A 22,389-nucleotide genomic window follows, 5' to 3' on the forward strand; every position below is an offset into this window, starting at 1 on the left:
AATTCTTGGAATTTTGAACTAAAATTCATTCATTCATTTCATTATGATAGAATGATCGGAAAGAAAGTTATAGCCATATAACCAGGTCCAATGTACACATACATACATATGTACAAGTACACAAACACGCATAAGGCACGATTCTGATGTAAATGTAAATGTATGTATGCATGCATGGAATATTTTATATTTAATTAGTTAATATTTAATTTAGTTAATTAATTAAATTTAATTAATTTAATTACTTTTTTGTGGGGTGGTACAGGGTATTTAAGAGTTGAGCCTGATCGACTTTAGCATTCCTTTCTTGTTGTAATCTACGTTATCAAATGAGTCTGTACTTATTTTCCTTAATTAAAAACATCTGCACCTGTATCAACCAACAATGTGTTAAATTTTTGTGTTCCCTCATTTTTTTAATGAAATATAAAGGTTGAAGTTAAGGTTTATAGAGTGAACCGTTTGTTTTACTGTTTTTTCTATTAAGTGTTTTTATTGGTTTTCCGACGTGGTTTGTACCAGCACGACATTATTATTTTGTCTATTATTGTTGGCATTATTTAAGCCACTATAACTATTGCCGTTATTGGCTCTACCACTATTGTTTCCTCTGCAATTTCCACGGCCTCTAATATAGTAATTGTTATTCTGATAACCGTAATTTCGGTTTGGGTTATACCCACGGGATCTTCCTCCGCTACGATAATTACCGTGTTGGAATTATCCCCTTTGGGTATAAAGTATAGCACTTGAACCGCCTGTTATTTCAGTACTACATTGTATGTACTTGGTGACGGCTTCGTTCATTGTTGTGAAATTTCCCGCTTCCAAGATGGTCTTACGTCGACCATGCTCACATGCTGAAATTATCAGCATGTTCGGCTGTTAGACCTTCGTCGATATATGAAGCTTCAAGCTTCAGCTTTCGCAAATGATCGATTCCGAGGTTTTCTTTTCTGCCGTTTTGCCCTTTGACATGTCTTTGCCATCTTGGCTTTTACTACGTCGGATGTCTCACCAACAATAGAGTCTTGTAATTTTTGTGTTATTGCTGTTATTGTGCTTTCATTCTGGACTTTATAGAGTGTTGCTCCTACTATTTTTGACTTGACTACTTGAACCGCTAACTCTTCATGTGGTCCTTTGGTCAGATCGACCAATTTTAGTGCAGTGACAAATCTTTGTATGTTAATTCTCTGTCCATTGATTTCCGGGATGTCGCTCGATATATCTTTTATACATGCCCTTTGGGCAATTGTTTCATCTGTCATGATGATTGTTTTTGTTTCAACAATACTTGAGTATGAATCTGCCTTCGACCAATTTTCTTCTACCGTTTCTGGTAATGTTATTACCGCTAATCGTTGTTGATTAGTTTTTTTTTTCGTAGTGACCTTTTGCTTAGAGTTCTTTTTCTGAGGCATTTATTGTGCAACTTGTACAACTTGAAAAATAGATTTTCGCTCATTAACACGATTATTATCAACAGTATTGTTATTGTTTCTACATCTACTTTTTGTGACTCTACTTTATTGATTATTCCTGCAATGTTATTCACTGTCTTTGTATCTATTAAACCTATTTTGGATATACTACAAGTATTTAAATCCGGTTCAATTTGTCACGTATGTATGGGTTATCTCTATCGGTTAGGCCTGTCTTACTTATGCTATTGCTATTCATTAATATGAAATGAAAAGAAAAACAATAACAAAAATAAAAAATTTATGTATAATATCAATAGATTAAAAAGAGACAAATTATAAACATATAACTACATTTTTATAATTAGACAGAATAAGATTAGTATATAAATCATTTAGAAAATAACTTCATTATACAAGTATTACGTTATTTTCCAAAAGGAGGGAGATGTAGTTGCGCACATGAGGAGTACACACTGTACGCAGTGCACTCTTGAGAACACACACTGTAACACTTTGTTGCAGTGATTACATAAACTCCAGGGCTAAGCATATTTCAGACGCGACATAATATGATCGCACTAATATTCATTGCGCGAATGTTTATCATAACTGGACGGCGCAATTAATGTCAGCCCCGTCAAGTGTGCATAGCATGCTCTCTCGCGCTCTCGCTGCCAACTTCGCTGAGTATATAAGCTTGTATATAATGCGGCCGCTCCGCTGCCGGCGTTTCTGGCAGCGCAGCTACGCGGCCCTAGCTAAGCTGACTCTAAGTAAAAATGTAACAGTTCAGTATGAATAAAGAATATAAACTGGACGCATGTGTTTAAACAAAACTTCGTTATACTAGTTCCTGTTCTGTTTATGTAGCTTTCGAAATTTGCAGTATTGACAACATTCTGAAGTCGAGTCGATATTGCTATGTACTTATGTATGTCCGTCTGTCCGTCCGCCCGTTCGTCCGACCGTCTGTCTGTGTGAGCGCAACGATCTCAGCAAGTACAATAGCTAGGATAACCAAACTTGGCATTCAGGTTCCCCTAAGCCCTAGGCAGACCGAGTTTGTGTTTTTTTTTCTGATACACCCCCCACTCCCCCACAAGTCGTGCTTTTCATAACTCCCGTAATTCTTGGAATTTTGAACCAAAATTTGGCATATATGTACATATGTATGAATTTACATCCAGTTTGTGGTTATTTATCCGTATGCCATAAATAAATTCGCAGCCCATTCTCTGCTTGCAGCGCTGCCCGCAGCTGTTGTTGTTGCTGCTTTGGTTCAATTTTGTGCTGCATAGATATACGCATATAAACACGCAGAGACACGATTCTGATGTAAATCTATGCTGTTGAAACTGTACATGAACCTGTGTCCACTATCGTATATACAAGTATGTATGAAATATTTGTATTTAAATTTTTTTTCGTTTTTTCCGTTTTGGTGGGAGTACAGGGTATTTAAGAGATGAGCTCGCTCGACTTTAGCATTTCTTTCTTGTTTAAATTATGTATTTATAAATTAAAGATAGTGTGATGCAGTTGCCAGTTTATTTTGTCATGGATAACCGAGTTATGGATTTTATTTACAGCAAAATGAAATGAAAATCTGGTTATGATCCACTGATCAGTTGTACTTACTTTATTAAAATTGCTTGTTGCTCTTCTCGGCATCATGTCTTTATTACTATAAAAATGTTATCTTGAAATAGATATTGCCCATTTACATTTCCCATATGTATAACAAAAAGCAGCGACTAGTTCCAAAGACAATAATATGTAATTTAATGGAAACTTAAATTAAAATCTTATAAGTATTAAGTACACATAAAAGGTCACTTTCGTAATTTTATTTCCAGTTTACATTGTTTGCTTGACTACCTACGACCTATTTATGTATTTACGTCGCTTCTTTGGGCGATCAAGTACTAACATTAAATATTTAGAGCTTATTATGCATAAAGATCGCGAAACTGGAGCAACATCATATACATACTATACATATTTCTGATATTCCTTTATGGACATCGTTCATGTTGATCTTAACATTATTCTTATTGTGAGAAAATCAACTACCAATCCAATTGACAAATGTTAGTGTAGATGCAGCTGCTGTATTAGATGATGTTAACACTGCTTCCATCAGTTGCACTGAATCTGTTCTTAGGTTGTGGTATACATTGGTGTTACACTGTTGGTGCCCTGATCTCCAAATAAATTGAGGCGTGTCATGTTAGTTCCATGAGCAACGGGGTATACGAGATACTCTATACCACGAAAATCTGCTGTTTGAGAACTTTATTCTGCTCTGCTGTCGGCCATGTCTCTGGTTGTTACCTTCTCAATGTTGCGTTTTAGACGAACGAACTACCAAATAGTGGCCTGTCACTTGCCCAATAATATAGGAACTGATTTTGGTCCAACTACTTATTAACTTCTGCAGCCATATGCGTTCGATTTTTGGTTATCATACCTGTCACCCAACGACTTGGTAGTATTTTCTGTTCGAATCGTAGTGATAGTGATGAGTGTTACTTCGGATTGCGATTGAGGTGTGGGAACTAAGTCCATGCTTTGTGATCGCAGCATCTGACAGATTTTAATATTGTTTATGTATAGTCCTTATGTACATACGTACAGTACGTACAGTGTTGCTCAGTTAGAATGGGCTTGCTAACAATTCCCAATTGATCGCGCATTGGTTTTAAAAATATAACAAATTGTGTAATTACGAGTAAAGTATAATTATTATATGTATGTGTTTTTTAGACTATATTATGCAAATAGAATGTTTTAAAACGAGAGTTAAAACAAATATGCAATTAATTTTCCTTTTATATGCAAATTTATCAATATAAAATAAAAACAAAATAAAATAACTGATGTATTGTAACATAAGCTGAATGCAAATGATTAACACTCCCATATAGTCTTCATCAATTTACAATTATAGTTTTTGGTAGAAAAATTGGAGAGATAGGTACACATAAAACAAATTCATGTGGGTTTCTGCTTTTGAGTTCTGAAATATTCAAAAATCAGAAAATGAAAGTTTACATTAAGAAATAAACGGAAACATTTATTGTAATTTACTTATGTAAGTAGTTCGAATATTTAGGGTGACATGCAATATAAAAACTTCTCAAACCAAAAACGGCAGTGTTTTTTTGTAAGTGGTAATGCAAGTTATCAATTTTTTGTTGTAGATATGTATGTTGGTAATGCTAGCCACACTAAGGTACAAAAATTCTCAAGCCCGTTTTTACAACTTGCGTGGCGTCGGCGGCTGGAGCTCGATATCGCCAATCGTTCACCAAATTGCTTGATATTTGAGCAACAAAACTACTATATAGTTATAGTTCTGACACATGCACCACCAAAAAGAGTAGACGACGAACGCTATGATAGGAGCTATTGAGATTACTAAATCAAATTTCACGAACAGGGCGTGTAATGCGTACATATGTATGTATTTATGTATGTATATATCGCACACACACCCACTCTGAAACAGCTTGCAGAAAGTTGCAGAGCACTCGTACTTTGAAATCCATCGTCACAAGTCGTGCAATTGAACGATGCTGCGCTCTGGTACGATGCTGCTTTATGCCCGTTTGTTGGTGCTTGTTTTAGCGAATTATGAATGTATGTATGTATGCATCGTACATGTATGTATGTATGTATAATAAAGATGGTATGACGTTTGAGGTGTCCGTTATTCTTTCTGTGTGACGTCAGACAATTCGCATTTTCTCAGGCATTATGTTGAATAGTGACTTTTTAGTGTTGACACGCATTGTCTCGTGAAATGATTACTAAATTAAGCTCTTCAAGTGCACCTATGGAAATAATAGATTTTAGCGCAGCATATTGGTAGCAGCCTTAAGAGTCAGCCATGATGCACGCGTGCCGTGCGTCCTTATGAACAGGAGAGCACACAAATCAAACGTCTCTCACTTTTATTTACATATGTACATATGTATGTATGTATGTACGTTCGTGTGCGTACGAGTAAGTGACGAAGATGCAGCTTTTAATACCATACGGTTTTTATTGGACCATGAAATTTAAATATATTATGTAGGTAGGGCCTCTGCACCGTTAAGGTGGTAATATCAACTCGTGTACTAGGAAATATGTAATCGATTGCAGAACCGATTGGCGCTTTTCTTACCCCAATTATCTAATTTTCTATTCCATTCCAGGAAGTCCGTATAGCTAATGTCCGTTTACACACCTTTCTTACTGAAAGAAGTTGGTTGTTTGGCGAAGCCAAATATATTTCTTATTTGAGTTAAAATACTTGTATGTATATCGAACATTTTGCTCGACATATTCCAATATTATTTTTAAAAGTAAGTACATTCATACTTATAATACTCTAAATACAATTCATAATTAACAGTTATCCCCAAACAGATACTACGCTTTAATATAATTTGAGTTGATTTGAGCATATAATATGATTGTGACGTGTCAAGCGTCCCTCCCTAACATTCATGTTTTCATCAGCATTTTCGAAAATCTGTTCTGTATAGCAACACGTTTGCACCGCTTTTAACTGCTCTTGATGTCTATTGCTTTGTGACCTTCGCCTTTGAACATTGTTAATCGTTAAGTATCTTTTAAGGCATTTACAGAGTAAATACCCGAAATTGTTCTAAATAGTACATGATGATGAGTATGATGTAAATACATATGTACGTATTACAAAATATACAAAAGCAACATTCATTATTCAGTTTTTTAAGCCAATAATTCTAACGTATCCTTGCTGTATGTTGCAATGCAGAAACTAAAATTGGCAATTTAGCGGGCATAAGGAAAAAGCGGGCTAAGATCGACAGTTGTATGCTGGTGAGTAGAGTGGCGTTCCACTTGATATTCTCCCAGGAATCGGTGCATGGTTCGACGCATAATGGACGGTTCGATGTTGGGTATGCAAGCATTGATGTGTGTGCATGCGTGTGTAAAGTTATGTACAAGTACATACATACATACACAAAGGCGTAGGCAGAGGGGAGGGTGCAGGGAGGGTCCGTTGCCCCCCTAAACAAATTTCGCCATATGAAGTCGACCACACATTCATTATTATGGCGAACTATTTCGCCTTAAAATGGAACTGAGTTCGATTTCTTGTTTTTTTTCATTGATCATATGTATAAATTATTATTTTAACGCATCGCGCATTATTTTATCAAAATATTATATTTTGTGGCCCCCTTTGAAAAAAGCTGCGTACATACAATTATGTACATATTATGTAAATAAATCTGAGAAGGTGGGATAGTATTTGTAGCCCGAGCAATTGTTCTTTTAAATGTTTTGTGTACTCACTAAATAATTGAATCTGTTAAAGGCTTTGTCGTTTAATATCAAAGTTTATAATTGATTGATTTTGAAATATAATTAGTAATATATTAACCGAAAAAGAGTTGCAATCACAGCATTATAATCGGAATCATTTCTTTAATTAAAAAGAAACCATTTTGCATTGCGGCATAGAAATGGAAGTTATACCCTGCGCGACTGTTTCAATTTCCAATGGTCAAGGCAGGACGGTGCAACCGAAGTTGCAGCTGTAACACCATATAATAGGTATGTACATATAAAGTGCAAATGTGAGAGTACATGCGATATTAGATTTTTATTACCATGAACGAATAATAGTTTTATGTTTGGCTAATTAATGTCCGGCTGTCCATTCAATTTTTTGTACATTTTGAAAAGCTTCTTAAAAAGAGGTAGTTACCCGCAGACCCACGAACAGCAAGTTGTTAAGATCCATATCTACATATCTTGTCAATAGCAAACGAGCGGAACACTCTTAATTCGTTCGTATTGTATACTATATATTTGTAATTTTATGCATGTTTTGCATGTACATATGGGAAATAATGACCCATTCGTGTTTTAAAATACATGATTTATTAAGAATTCAGACTGCTAACTAAAATCGCGCGCGGTTCATCATAGGCGAAGTTTCTTTTCATATATAAGGGACTTCAAAATACATAAATTTTAACGTGGTGGGAACAAGTCCATTTGAATAGTCCCTTAAGGTGTGTGTAGAGGAATTTCATAAAAGGTTATAATTATAATACATCTGCCAATAATACTTGTATAGGAAAAGAAAATCTGAGCTTTGTTGTTGCATTCGTGCTTTTATTCGGGAGGTGGTTTGGCAGGAGTAAACCAAGCAAGCAAAAAAGTTTCAAACTTAACACTTGTCTTAAAAATACACTCAAGCTTTGTTTTAAAATTATGGTAAGAGTTCTTTTAATCTATATTATTTAAAAAAAAAAAGGGATTATCTTTGACTATCTCGTGCTATCTCAGATCGCCCTGCGAGGACATGCTGTTGCCCACCAGTCGTGTCATTATTGATGACTATTGTGGAATAGGTGTGTCCAAAAAAAGCCTAAAAACTATAAATACCAAACAAAGTCGGGAAAAAGATACAATTAACGAACGTGTACATCATCGCGCGGCTAATGCTATAGGTTAGTCACTTTAAATGGGATCTACTTATAAATAGTCCGTGGAACATATTATCTCTTCAGATTTATACATTCTACATATTATTTCCTTCATTCTTTTTTGCTTCCGTTCAAATCTGCTTATCTAGTTAACTGTCATTTTGGTAACTTTGTTGGCAGTATAGGCTTTTCTGGATAAGACAGCTTAAAGTAATCCTCATAACATAGCACAATGTCCTGTTTCACAAAGCTAATCGTTTTTTGCTAATGGGTAAGATTCTGCAACTGTATTATTCAATCAGTATACAGCGCGCAGCAACAAGATACTACTATATATGAACAACTCATGTGATCATCTATGTAATGCTCTTTTGAATAATAATAAGCCCCTCATAATTTTAGGTAGAAAACAGCTGTTGATGAGATCTACATATATTTGAGGCAGAGCTCCCAGAGCTGAATATATGGAATTTCTTCCTGTTTGACTGATCGTCATTTCCAAAAGTTCAAAGTTGGTCTAAGTTCAGCTAGTAATTAAATTTACATTATCGTTTAATATTTTGGAGTGGTTGTGGTGATACATGGGATATAAAAATTGAGTATAACATATTATAGTTTATGCATATTGTATAATGAAGCACCGACCCAAAGTAAAATAAAAAATAAAAAAGTAAAATAAATCTGAGCAGCACCGTCGTTGAGTCGCAGTACCGCACTTGTTCCAAAAACATGACGCACCTTGTGCCCCCTCTTGCCAGTCGATACTGCTGGTAGAACAAAATATATTGTGTGTGGCTAACATAACATAGGGAAGTGTGTTTTTCAATTACATTAGCTTGCAAAATAGTTACTATATGTTTTTTTTGAACGTTTGTTTTTATAAAAAGGGATGAAGTTTGATATTGTGTTTTCTAGGACAGTAAGTGCAGTCGGGGCTAAATCATGTAATTGTGTTGTATGAACAGTGCATTATTGATGTAGACCGCATGTACTTAGAGTGCGCATGTGAATTGCTTAATAAACAAACCTCTGAGTCGCTTTGCGAGGTGGAGGTAGAGGTGCGCGACCTGTGCTGGAAGGACACGTGGTATTGGAAATAACAGCCGCTGCTGGCATTGTACCTGATGTCATACCCAACATCTGTTTCTTGGCACGTGGTGGAGCTGTTACAGATCTTTCAGACGAAACAGAGGGGCTGTGGCAACTGCCGCAGTCACCGTTATCGACACAGAAGACAGTACTACGTGACATCAGATGAAGAAAAGATGAAAGTAATACAATATTAAAATGTAAATAAAATGCCTTTGCATTTTTATCAGCGAGTTGCATACGTTCATAAAATTCCAATACCGAATTTAAACAAAAAAATTTTGGATTACCGTGAACTTAGATAAAAACATTACAAAATGTCGGAAGAAGTTGCGCATAACAATTAAAGGGCAACAAAAATTATTGAAGCATTCATTCGATAGTATAAAACAGATAAAACAATTATCCCAGTTTAACCTAGTACTATGTATATATACAGTAAGCTTTGTAATGGCTTCATGATTAAAACTTTGAACTGTTGCTCTAAAGTATGATCCCAAAACGCCCCAAAGTAGAGTAGAATTTTCATGACACTTCTGCAAAGGAGGCGCACATACAGTACTCTCAAAACCACTGGGTTGAAAAACTCGGCTCTTTAAATAGAAAAGGAACATACTCGTACATATTCTGATTCTACAATCCACCTAGTTCGGTACTCATCCGACCCGACAAACAGAGATCTAGGTGTACATATTAACACAGACGGACACATAGACAGATATGCTGAATCGACTCGCCTTCTCATGCTGATCAAGAATATGTACATATATATACTTTGTGGAATCAGCCACGCCTCCTGCTTGTTACATTTTTCACATTGTACAAACCATTATGTACACTTTTGTACCTTTCAGGTACAGAGTATATAAAAACCCTTTAGCTTAACAAAGACAAAAAAGCAAAACTATATTCACGGATAACGGTAAGACTGGTTACCTAGTTGGAAAATATTTATTGGTAGTGAACACACTTTTTACAAAACGTTGGTTAGTTCTGGTTGGCAAGTTAGCAGATATGTTTTTTATTGTTTTCTTCACATACTCGTATACATACTCCATTGTACCAACACAACAAAACAGAGCATCGCAACACTAATTTACAAAACAAAAATCGAGTGCTAGAGTCGAGTGGGCTGAATTCTTCAATAGCCTGTATCGACTCCCACAAAAACCAAAAAAGTTCAATATTTTGTAAATTAACCTCATTTTAAAAAACCATGAAAGGAATGGCAGAGTCGAGCGGGCTCAACTCGTAAATACCCTGTATTCACTTACACAAAAACGAGTTTCTTTACCTACATCACAAAAGACGACTTGAGTCCAAATTTTATATTTCAAAAAATCAAGTTAGCAGATTATTTTTACTTTTTCATACATACGCTTGAGTCTGTTTTCCCCCTTTAGAGTTCAGCAAACTAGCTCTTAGCTCAGTTAGTCAGTCAAGACAAACCGTTTTAAACACCCTGTACCCGTAGGATAAAAACGGTATATTAGGTTTCTGCAAAGTATGTAGCATGCAGAACGAAGCATATTCGACCCCATAAAGTATATCAGGGGTGTCACAGAAATCTCTTCCGCCCAAGTTTCACCACAAACCCAATTCTCGGTGCTACAAAGGAGGGTCCAAATCTCGTTTGTGTTGCCAGAAGTTTTGAATAAAAACAATAACAAAGACATTTTTCCTCATAAAAAAATCATTGGGATATAAAATTATACATTTTCTGAACAATCTGCATCAAAAATATTCTGCATATCCTATGTAAATATTAATAAATTAGCAGAGTACTAAATGTACAAGTATATTTAAAACACAAGCATTCACGCACAGCATCCAAATCAACCGCACAATAGAGATGCCCCATTGGCCAAAATAGAACATTACATTTTTCGAACATCACCATTTGTTGAGTTAAGTCTAAAGTTGTGAGTCAAACGAATGTTAAAAACAAGAGAGAACGCTAAAGTCGAGCAAGCCCGACAGTGGAATACCCTGAACCCAGGTAAACTTCCAACACTGAGTTATATGCGCATCTAGCAGAAGCAAAAGAAAGAAGAAGAGCGAACTTGATGCTGCAGCTTGTGGGCGTAGTACCGGATTGAAATTGTTTCGCTATTAACTTTTTTAGAATTAACCGATTTAGATTAAATTTGAAACAAAAGTAGATTGTTATGTATAAGTTATGTGTGCAAAGTTTGGTTAAGGTAGCTTTTGGCAAAATTCTGTAGCGGGGGAAGGGGGGAAAAATTCAAAAAAATAAAATAAACTCGTCCCTTCTCGGACATAGGGAGAATTTGGATACCAACTTTGGTTATTCTAGCTTTTATAGTGTCTGAGATCCTTGGGTTCATCCAGACAGACGGACAGATGGACGAACGGACATGTCTAGATCGATTTCTCTCGACATGCTGATTCAGAATATATGTATATACTAACCTAATATACCCTTTTTACCCTACGGTTACAAGGTATAATGAAATATATATTTGACGTAATTCTTGTTTCAAATAAGTACCAAATAACTGTGTATTAATTTAACAAACATAGCGGAAATTGTGTGACGTCAAGTTGCAGGTCTGTGTGTTAGCGAAAATATGAATGGTAATAAACCGCCATTTAAAACAAGATGCAGCTACATTTTTGAAATTTCTGAACTCAATTTCAAATTCTAGTTTATTGTAGGGGAAAACATAGACACACAGGACGCAATTTTCGCTCAATTTATGGATGCACACCCCAACATTGCGCAAAATTCCAAATGTTATAAACACTGTTACAAATAAATTTAATTTTTAAAAGGCAACATAAGTGGAATTTTTTAGTGGGATCAGATGCGCTTCTCAAACATTTGCATTGTATTTTTTATAGCCTGTACCCAAAGGGTGAAGGCTATACTTGTTTTGTGCAAATGTATGTAACATACAGAAGGAAGCGTGGCAGACCCCAAAAAGTATATATATTATTGATCAGGATGACAAGCCGAGTCGATATAGCTATGTCCGTCCGTCGGTCTGTATGAACGCAAGGATCTCAGTAAGTACAAGAGCAGGAATAACCAAACTTGGTATCCAGATTCTCCGTAGTCCGAGAAAGGTCGAGTTTGTGCTTTTTTCTGATGCACCCCCCACTCCCCCGCAATTTGTGTTTTTCCATAATTCACGTAAATCCCGTATTTTTGTACTCAAGTTTGGCAAATACATCCATATAGTTATTATATGTCTGTATGTCAAGTTTCATCATGATAGGTTAATTATGAAGAAATTTATATCCATAAACATAATCTCTGCCCATGCTCTGCCGGCAGGGGTTGCTGCTTTGACTTATTTTTTTACGATTCTGATGTAAATTTATGCATGTGTTAAATATTTTATATTTAATTAAATTAATTAATTAAATTTTTTTATTATTTTCGATTTGTGGGGTGGTACAGGGTATTTAAGAGTTGAGCCCGCTCGACTTTAGCATTCCTTTCTTGTTTAACATTTAATTGGCGTTTCCTCAAATTCTTGCTGGCTAACATTAATGGAAATGGCATATTTGTTTTTTATTTAATTTAGTACGTTGCCGAATTTAAACACAATTAATCAATGAAATGTAATCGTCGACAGTCACCTGTGTCTCACAGCTGGCTTGGAAAAATGAAATCTTTCAAAGTTCTGTGGCACCGACGAATTTTTTTTTGTGATTTCTGTGGCACCCTGTATATGTATATTCTGAATCAGCATGATGAGAGCAATCGATTTAGACATATCCGCCCGTCCGGCTGTCCGTCCGTCTGTATGGATGAACGCTTGAATGTCCGAAACGGTTGAGCGCATATTAACCAAACTTGGTATGCAGACGCTCCTAATCCCTAGTCTATACGAGCTTATTTAATTTTGTTTGGTTATCCATCCTCTCTCCCCGCTACAGAATTTTACTTTTTTGAATTTCTTGAAGGAAATTTATTAGTGAATCAACTTCAATGCTGTACTATCGTCAATCCTGTCCACATTTTGAAGATTACATAAATCAAACTTGGTATGCAGACTCTCCTAATATACAGACAATAGGATTTAATTTTATATTTTGGATATCCTCCCCCCGATACAGAAATTCGTCTATCATGTCTACATTTCCAAAGCTCCATAAATTAACTTTGCACCCGTAATGTACATACATGTAATTAAGTAGGGTAGGTTCGATACATGTAATTAAGTAAGTGTGTTTAAATTTTATCCAAGTCACTCAATTTAAGGAAAAGATATAAACAACACAAATTTCCGCCCAACAAATTGTAGCACCAATTTCTTACTCTGCCAATTCAATAGTACACGCAAAGAAAATATTTTACCTTTTCATTCACACGAAAACAAATGCGTTATTTATGAATAGATCAAAATTATTATAATATATGTATATATATTATTCGGAAACGGCTAAGCGTCCATTAACCAAACTTGGTATGCAGACGCTCCTATAGTCTATACGAGTAGTATATTTTATTTTTTGGATTTTTATACCCTGTACCCGTAGGGTAAAAAGGGTATATTAGGTTTGTGCAAAGTATGTAACATACAGAAGGAAGCATCTCCGACCCCATAAAGTATATATATTCTTGATCAGCATGACGAGAGAAATCGATCTAGACATGTCCGTCCGTCTGTCCGTCCGTCTGGATGAACGCGAGGATCTCAGAAACTATAAAAGCTAGAATAACCAAAGTTGGCATCCAGATTCTCCTAGGTCCGAGAAAGGACGAGTTTATTTTATTTTTTGGAATTTTCCCCCCCTTCCCCCGCTACAGAATTTCGTCAATAGCGTCCACATTTCAAATGCTACCTAAACCAAACTTTACACACATAATTTATATATAATTGTCTACTGTTGTTCAAAATTTTATTCAATTCGGTCAATTCTAAGAAAAGTTATTAGCGAAACAAATTCTCGCAAGTACAACACCCACAAACTGCAGCAACAAGTTCGCTCTTCTTCTTCCTCTTTTTGCTGCTGCTTTGGGCGCATATAACTCAGTGACGGAAGTTTACCTGGGTACAGGGTATTACACTGTCGGGCTTGCTCGACTGTAGCGTTCTCTCTTGTTGTACATATTTTGTTTTTGTAAGCTCGGTTGCGATCGTCATTCTGCTTGTGCGTTTGGCTGGCGACACTTTTGGCATAAAAAAGGTCGCCGATCCAGCAGACAAAAACGTGAAGTAAGAAGTTCCACTTCAAAAAACTTGCACAGCACAGCATTTTTATTCCAAGGCATCTACAGTCTCTGAGATCCAGGTGTTCATACGGACTGACAGACGGACAGACAGACAGAGCTAGATGGACTCGTCTTGTCACGCTGATAAAAATATATATACTTTGTGAGGTCTGCCACGCCTCTTTCTGCCTGTTACATTTTTCAGCTCGCGCAAACCTAATTTACGCTTGTACATTTCATGTACAGAGTATAAAAACTCTTCATATGGGCGATGAACCCCAAAAACATATCGTAATCAGTGTGAAGGGGAAATTATCAGTGCAATAATATACATATACTTGTATGTGATACCACACGAAAGGAATTTTGTTTATTTTATTACTGAACAAATTTTATTTTCGAATGATCTTATTATCTTATAGGTTCACGTAGTAACACCTTCTTTCATTTATCACATTATTTCCATGAAAATGGGTGTCAAATAGTTTGATCGAATGTACTTGTATATACGAATTTTGAAACATGTCTGATTAAAAACTTGTCTTTCTTCCCCTGTAAAGGAACGCAGTTAGTTATCCGATATTTGATTTATGCTAAATACGTCTAAGTTTATATTAAGATTACCGTTTCAAATATACATTGAGTATCATTTACCTATCACATATTGATGTCGCGTGCGTGTTACTTGGCGTAGGCGAGGCCGGTAATGCATTAAACATTGGCGCCACTGACACAGCCGATGTCGTACTAAGCGCGCTGTGTGCCTGACTAATGTCATTGATAACGCTTACCCCGTCCTGTGCAGGTAGTGGATAAAGCGGGCGTGTTTTTTCTGAAGTAATTATGGCCGGTGAAGGCGCGATGCTACCTAAATAAAACTGAACTGATTGGTTGTCCGTGCCATCTTCGCTGCATGAGCTATCATCTCGCATGGCGTTGGTGTTGTTCAAAACACTGCCGACTGTCAACGTGCTGCGGTTGTAATTATCAAGGATACCTGAAAACATTGAGATTTTGAATTGAATTGGTGGTAGCAATAATATTTAACAAGATGAAGTCTAAAGCCAGGTGCCCCGACTTTGAAATACTCTGTACCCATATGTTGAATAATTATACAAGTAGATATATATAAACAAATATAAAAAATTTTATTTGTATTTTATTATAAATTGTTTAATTAAGCGAAAATTAAATTAATTCCTGCTGATATGGCAACACCATTTTCTTAGCACGCATTCAAAGTTACCTGATTGTGTGAAACACAAGTATTTGTGAATTTGACTTCAATTTTTGGTAAACTTTCGAGCTTGCAGAATTAAGAAAACGACCAACAAAAGTTAAGTTATATAATGGAAAACGTTAATCAAGGTATGTAAAATTAGAATCCAAAACTGTTTTAAAGCGATGAAGTGTGTTCGTGTAATAGTGCCATGTGTTGCTCATGTGTTTTTTAAAAATTAACCTTTTTAAGTTGCGCTGCGTTTTGTGGAATAGTACTTTTGAATGGCAGAGTTGCAAAAAGTTATAAATGTGGAAATACTAACTATTATATGTTTATTATGGAATTACTAAAGAACTTCGTCCCAATTTGCACGTTTTCTTTAAAATTGCGTTTGTTGCAGCAAAACTACTGTTTGGGCATGCAAACATTGTTGACATTTGTAGCAGCAACAAAGACTCAGAATACGCATTTAAGCAGAATATATTACAGAAAATTAACGTAAGCATCTTAGATGAATACAATACTATGTTAATATCGGTAAAAGTAAAAACCTTCTCCAATTATATTAAAAAACACATGCCAAGTTGTAATCAAACTTTAAAGCCATTAAAAAAAAAAAACACAAATTGTTCTGCTTTTAACATGATTATTGATGCTGATGGCGATTTTGAGCCGTGATAGAAAACGCTACTGATGAGCAATCCCGACAGTGAAATACCCTACAAACTTCAAGCACTGAGTTATATACGCCCATAGCGGAAGCAAAAAGAAGAAGATGAGGTAGCTTGACGCTGCAGCTTGTGGGCGTAGTACTAGAGTGAAATATTTTCGCTAATAACTTTTCCAAAAATTTACCGATTTGATTGAAATTTAAAACAAAGATAGATGATTCTATATATATTACGTGTTCAAAGTTTATGTACCTTTTGAAATGTGGACAGTATTAACGAAATTCTGTAGCCATGCATAGGGGGGAGGGGGGAAATCCAAAAAATAAAATAAACTCATATTCAATTATTTATATTTTTATAGCCTGTACCCAAAGGGTGAAAGGCTATACTAGTTTTGTGCGCATGTATGTAACACACAGAAGGAGGCGTGGCAGACCCCACAAAGTATATATATTCTTGATCAGGATGAGAAGCCGAGTGGATATAGCCTTGTCCGTCCGTCCGTCTGTCCGTCTGACCGTCTGTCCGTCTGTCTGTCCGTCTGTCCGTATGAACGCAAGGATCTCAGAAAGTATAAGAGCTAGAATAACCAAACTTGGTTTCCATATTCTTCTCAGACCGAGAAAGTACGAGTTTGAGTTTTTTTTTCGATGCACCCCCCCACTCCCCCGCAATTCATGTTTTTTCTTATAACTTCCGTAATTCTCGGAATTTTGAAATAAATTTTGGTAGGTACATCCAGTTGGTACTAATGTGTCCGTGTGCCAAATTTCATCATGATAGGTCAATTCTGAAGAAAGTTATAGCCATAAGTAAAATCGCTGCTCATGCGCTGCCTGCAGCTCTGTCGGCAGCGCTGCCCGCAGCTGTTGTTGTTGTTGCTGCTTTGGTTCAACTTTGTGCTGCATACATACACGCATATAAACACGCATAGGTACGTGATGTAAATGTATGCTGTTTAAACTGAACATAAACATGTATTCTAATTTAATTTAATTAATTAATTAATTCATTCATTTTTTTTAAATAATTTAATTTTTTTTTTAAATTTTTTTTTTTTTTTATTTTTCTTTTTTGTGGAGAGTACAGGCTATTTTACTATCGGGCTTGCTCGACTGTAGCGTTCTATCTTGTTTGAACTAAAATATATTGCATGCATGGGCCGGTTTTGGTGTGATACAGTTAAAAATACTGACGTTAGTGAAAATCGGCCATATCGATTATATGGCAGCTATATGAAATAGCGGCGCAAACTGCACCAAACTTGGTATGTCTCGAGGTATTAAAATATACGTACAAAATAAATTTTGGGTAAATATCTTAATATTCATATATTTTCTGCCAAAAAAACGGGCAAAAACACCATAGTGCAGTCGAGGAATCCCGACAGTAAAGTACCCTGTACCCAAACAAACTTCCGTCACTGAGTTATATGCGCCCATAAGAAGCAAAAAGAGGAAAAAGAAGAGTGAACTTGATGCTGCAGGTTATGGGCGTGGTACCTGCGAGAAATTGTTTCGCTAATAACTTCTCTTAGAATTAACCGATTAAGATGAAATTTGAAACAAAAGTAAATGTGCTCAAAGCTTGGTTAATGGGCGCTAAGCCGTTTCCGAAATCGAGGCGGTCATCCAAACAGACGGACGGACATGTCTAGATCGATTTCTCTCGTCATACTGATTCAGAATATATATAACTTATGGGTCGGAGATGCTTCCTTCCTTCTGCATGTTACATACTTTGCACAAACCTTATATACCCTTTTTACCCTACGGGTACAGGGTATAAAAATATTAAATAACCTTGCCTTGATATTAGAGATGTCTACATTACAAGTTTGGTCAAGGCCCAGCTGTTCCCCGAAATTCACCCAGACAGACGGAAATGGCTATATTAATTCGGCTCGTCATGATGTTAAAGAATATATATAGTCTTTGTTACATACTTTGCACAACCCCTTTTTACCCTGCGAGTACGGGGTAATGAAAAACAGGGACACATGATTCAAAATATATACTTTAAAATACGCGTTAGTTTATACTAAAAATGGGAGCTGACTATCAGCATACTTTAACAGGAAAAGTACATTTTACAAAATTTGCTTCCTGAAAACAACGGCATCAAATTGCATAACGGGTTTTGGGTGGAAATAAAGATGCTTAATTGGTAGCATCGATGAAATTACATGTTGATTTAAATGTGCCTGGCACTAAATGCTTTCGCGGCTGGTCGAAGCAAAGGAGAAGTCTGGCACTTAACGTGTGGCAACTGTCGGCTTCAAAATCTCCAAATACTTTGGCCAAGCTAAGTACAATGCAAAAACGATATCCGATCACCTACTTTGTAGCAATAATCTAGCTCACAGGATACTATGTCATCGGCTTTATAGCCAGCAGACGGTATGTTTAGTGTAGGATTGCGGGAACCATCAATCATTTCCTCTGTACCAGTCCTGCACTTGCAAGAAACCTTACTGTCCTACAAGGCATCCTACATGAGGAAATTGTAAATTGATTATTGTGGGCTTCACAAATATGTATATACGGAATTACATAAACACATATATTCTTACGTGTGTGCCTACTTCAATAAAAACAATCTAATAACAGAGGAAGTGTGATTTTAAAATACAAGCTTATCACCCCAAATAGGAAACTTGTAGAATGGTAAAGTCACGCAAACCCATCTCTTGTACTATAATCATGTACCTGCCCTCTCTCTGCCACAGTCCTTAAAAGTGTAATACGTAAATGTTGTAGCTATATGGTCCTGTTGTAGCTACATATATGGTCCTTTTTACATACTCAATCACCTTCTTAGTGTCGCCCGAGCTAGACTCTGGAAAACCCTGAAGCAGCTTCCTCTGAAACAAATCAAATAAAGGGACACAAGCGGAAAAATCTGTGAATTTGTAGCGTGTGTGAAAGAAGAAGCATTGAATTTGTTATAGTAGTAGTATTTGTAAGTTCCGGAATTTCGATTGTTAGCGTCTTCTAATCTAAGATTCACATCTTATTGGTCTATTAGTAAATAAGGGCAGCAGGCGATCTATTCACAATACATTTATACCCAAAGGTTACCCTTTGGTACATGTACCACACATAAGGAGTGGCAGACCCCACTAAGTGTACCTATTCATGATCAGCAGACCAGAGGGGTCGATATAGAAAAGTCCGCCTGTCTGTATGAACGCATGGTTTTAAGAAAGTATAAGAGCTAATGTAACAGCACTTGGTATCTATAGTACATAGATCCTCCTAAGTCCAAGAAAGGAAAAGTTAATGTTTTTTTCTGATACACCTCCCCATAAGTGTAATCTCTGCCCGCAGCTGTTGTTGTTATTGCTACTTTGGATCAGCTCTGTACTGCATTTAAAAAATATTAAACAACACTAGGGTATTAAAGACTTGAGCCAACTCGACTCAAGCGCTCCTTTCTTGTCACTGACTACCAAGGTGTCGGTGAAGGTGAACTTATATCTCCTGATAGCCCACCTCACAGTCCACAATGGCTATACCGGGTGAACGTGCAGTATGAATTGGAGGAAGCAATAAAAGATTTTAACATAATTATTTAAAATTCCTCGACGAAAGAACTTTTTAACTTCGAAAGGAAGTTGGAGCAGCTTTCATCCTCATTTGCGCAAGAATTAAAGCAAAGGTGCAGTGGGCACTCTAGTTAACTTTGTGTTCATACCCTGAGCCTAAGGGGTAGATTGGTACACTATTTGAACGCGAATATATGTAACACACAAAAGTAGTATGAAAGACCCCACAAACTACTACCTGACTCTTGGGCTTTCTTCACAGTTTCCGCATAGCATGGCAATCCTGATGTTACGGTCCTGACCGATATCATCTCCAATATCAGCAAACAAGCAACCACGTCCTCAAGACTAGGTCTTCTCATTAAACAAATCTGGACAGAACTGTATCTAACTGTCTGATTTTTGCTAAGTCTGCAGTCCGAACATAGTCCATATGAACACCAAATTTTATCCGGATTTTGCGCACTGAAAAATCAACTCGAATATCCAATACGCTAACACTGAGCTATACAGATCGCTCAAATACCGGTGCCAGTCTGCCAAATAATGAATCAGCTCTGCTTTAAAAAAACAGGGTACCAATTTTGTTTGTATCCTCAGAGGGGAATATTCTGTTCGGTAACAAATACTAAAACAAATGATTCCTTCAACAGGCCTATTTTCTGTAATCACACTTCCAATTTAGGAGTCCAGTACTTGACCTTCATAAAATAATACAAATATTTTAATCACACGTCCATATCTACAAGGACTTAAGGAACAACCCAATGAACTGGATCCTCCCATTAAATCAGAATAGACAGACAATACAAGGCATGCTTTCGATGGTTTCGTCCTGACAATTACTGCTTATTTATTGAACAAAGTTTTGATATCACAAGTTCCAAACATTAGGATCGGATAGCATTCTGCAATGCATTATATGCTGCGACAGTTCGTATCAAAAATCAAGGCTGATTAAGCTAAGCAATGTGCGGTGCGTACAATGTTGGCCATGAATGGCACGAATGAACGTTCGTTTCCCACCATTTTATCCGGTCATAAATTAAATACGATTTTATTTATATAGAGCTATTGTTATTTACATAGATTTAGGTTTTAAATCGATTGCCCACTGGTCACAGAACTCCTTTGAAAAAGTTCGTTCTCTTTTGACCGTCTTACATATATTTTACCATTTTGGCCAAGACGATAGTTTTTCGGTTCATCGCTCCCAGCAAATTTTTTCTATTTTGGCGCATTGCTTGCGGCTGAATCTTACCAATAGGGAGATTTGTTCGTGGCATCCAGCTCTAACCAAATTATGAGCGGCAGTTCGTTTCTATAATTAGAAAGGGATCAGGTTGCTTCAAACAGTCGTCGTGAACAGACGTCCAACACGAGTGCGCTCATTGTCGGTTTGTGTGTATTTCTGATAAGGCAATAGTCTCCGACCTTGGAAAATGGTGGGATTGCGGTGAATGTATTCCAAGGCTAAAAATAGCAGCCCAGACCAGATAAGCACCTGTGTCAGTGTGTGCGAACACAGCTTTTGATAAGCTTTCTAAAGCTACCGTCAGTTCCATAACTGTTAAAAGCTATCGATAAAGGCCACGTCGCAGCAAAATGCATCAAGTCGATGGACTGCTGGACTGGAAAGCCCGTTCCAAGGGCTTTCTTTGATGCATTACATGCTTTTGGAGGAAGAGCCCGATATACATACATATGACGCGATGTTGGAGAGGGTGTAAGCTGAACATTGATTTTTAGTTTCACCCAAGCGAACTATGGCCGACACCAAGCTGTGAACGCGGGCTCGGAGTCCCGGAGGCGTTTGAAGTTTGGCTCAATCTTCCTAAGTTCCTTCGTAAATGCGTGCGGTGTTGGTGCGCGGTAGCAACACAGCAGTCATGGACTTGATGCCAACGCGGAATACCCGAATGTGGTTCAGCGAGCTCTCATAGGCACTTGAACCATCATCGGGGTGAGCAGCTGGCGGACTGAACTAGGAAGCCGCTCTGGCGTGCTGAACGTGTTAGGTGAGGTCTTCACACTCGACAATCATCGGGCTAGGAGAGATAAAACCGTAACGTTCGTGAACCCCACAGCGTTTATGTCGGCCACATTCATCTGGAGAGTGGACGAAAGGGCCCTGAGTGACCACAACAGTATTTCTATTGTGGTGACACCTGGTCCGGAGAACACGGTTGATAGTTTTACTCCTGTGCCGTCCTGACAATCAGGTGACAATCAGTTGGTGTGGAGACCGGCAGCTCACCTGCCTGATGACTTCGTGGAGATGGCGTTGGATCATCAGTTGTCTGCAGTTCAGTGCAGTGCAGGGCGCAGAGAGTCGAATGCCGTAAGGGAAGTGTCGCCATCCTTAGTGTCGCCAGAATCAAGCACTTGGTGGCGATGTAATCCAGCTGCTTAGCGATGGATACTTTCCCGAAGACAGAAGCCACGTATGGTTGCTTTGCTCAAATGGCCTGATAAGGGCAAAAACGATCCTGCCTCTTATCGAGGTATCTGTTTGCTCCCAGTGTTTGGGCAAGTGCTGGAGGCGATAATGGTGAATGGTCTGAATGATGTGCTGCCGGCCGAATGCAGGTGGCAGTTTGACCCCAAACCAGGTGCCACGTCCTCAAAGCCTCCATGTGAAATGGAGCTACGAAATAAGATTATTGACTTAGGTAGATCGCTCCCGTATGCGAAAGACCTACTGATTTTCGTCGAAGGAAATTCCCGATACGGACTGAAGGAGAAAGCAGCAGAAATGCTTGGCGCATG

General features: G+C 37.3%; 1 protein-coding gene across 1 annotated transcript; it reads right to left on the reverse strand.

Annotated features, from left to right (window-relative positions):
- Window positions 1–3,185: 3,185 nt before the first annotated feature.
- LOC115629208 lies at window positions 3,186–18,509 on the reverse strand. The gene is made up of 4 exons (XM_030525608.1): window positions 18,437–18,509; window positions 14,835–15,177; window positions 8,931–9,143; window positions 3,186–4,446 (listed from the first exon to the last, which is right to left on the reverse strand). Exons 1-4 carry the CDS (start codon window positions 18,507–18,509, stop codon window positions 4,422–4,424), a joined length of 654 nt encoding a protein of 217 aa, XP_030381468.1. The 3' UTR covers window positions 3,186–4,421.
- Window positions 18,510–22,389: the final 3,880 nt, after the last annotated feature.

Source organism: Scaptodrosophila lebanonensis, unplaced genomic scaffold (genome assembly GCF_003285725.1).
Source record: "Scaptodrosophila lebanonensis strain 11010-0011.00,11010-0021.00 unplaced genomic scaffold, SlebRS2 tig00000136-arrow-arrow-pilon, whole genome shotgun sequence".
Classification (NCBI taxonomy): domain Eukaryota; kingdom Metazoa; phylum Arthropoda; class Insecta; order Diptera; family Drosophilidae; genus Scaptodrosophila; species Scaptodrosophila lebanonensis.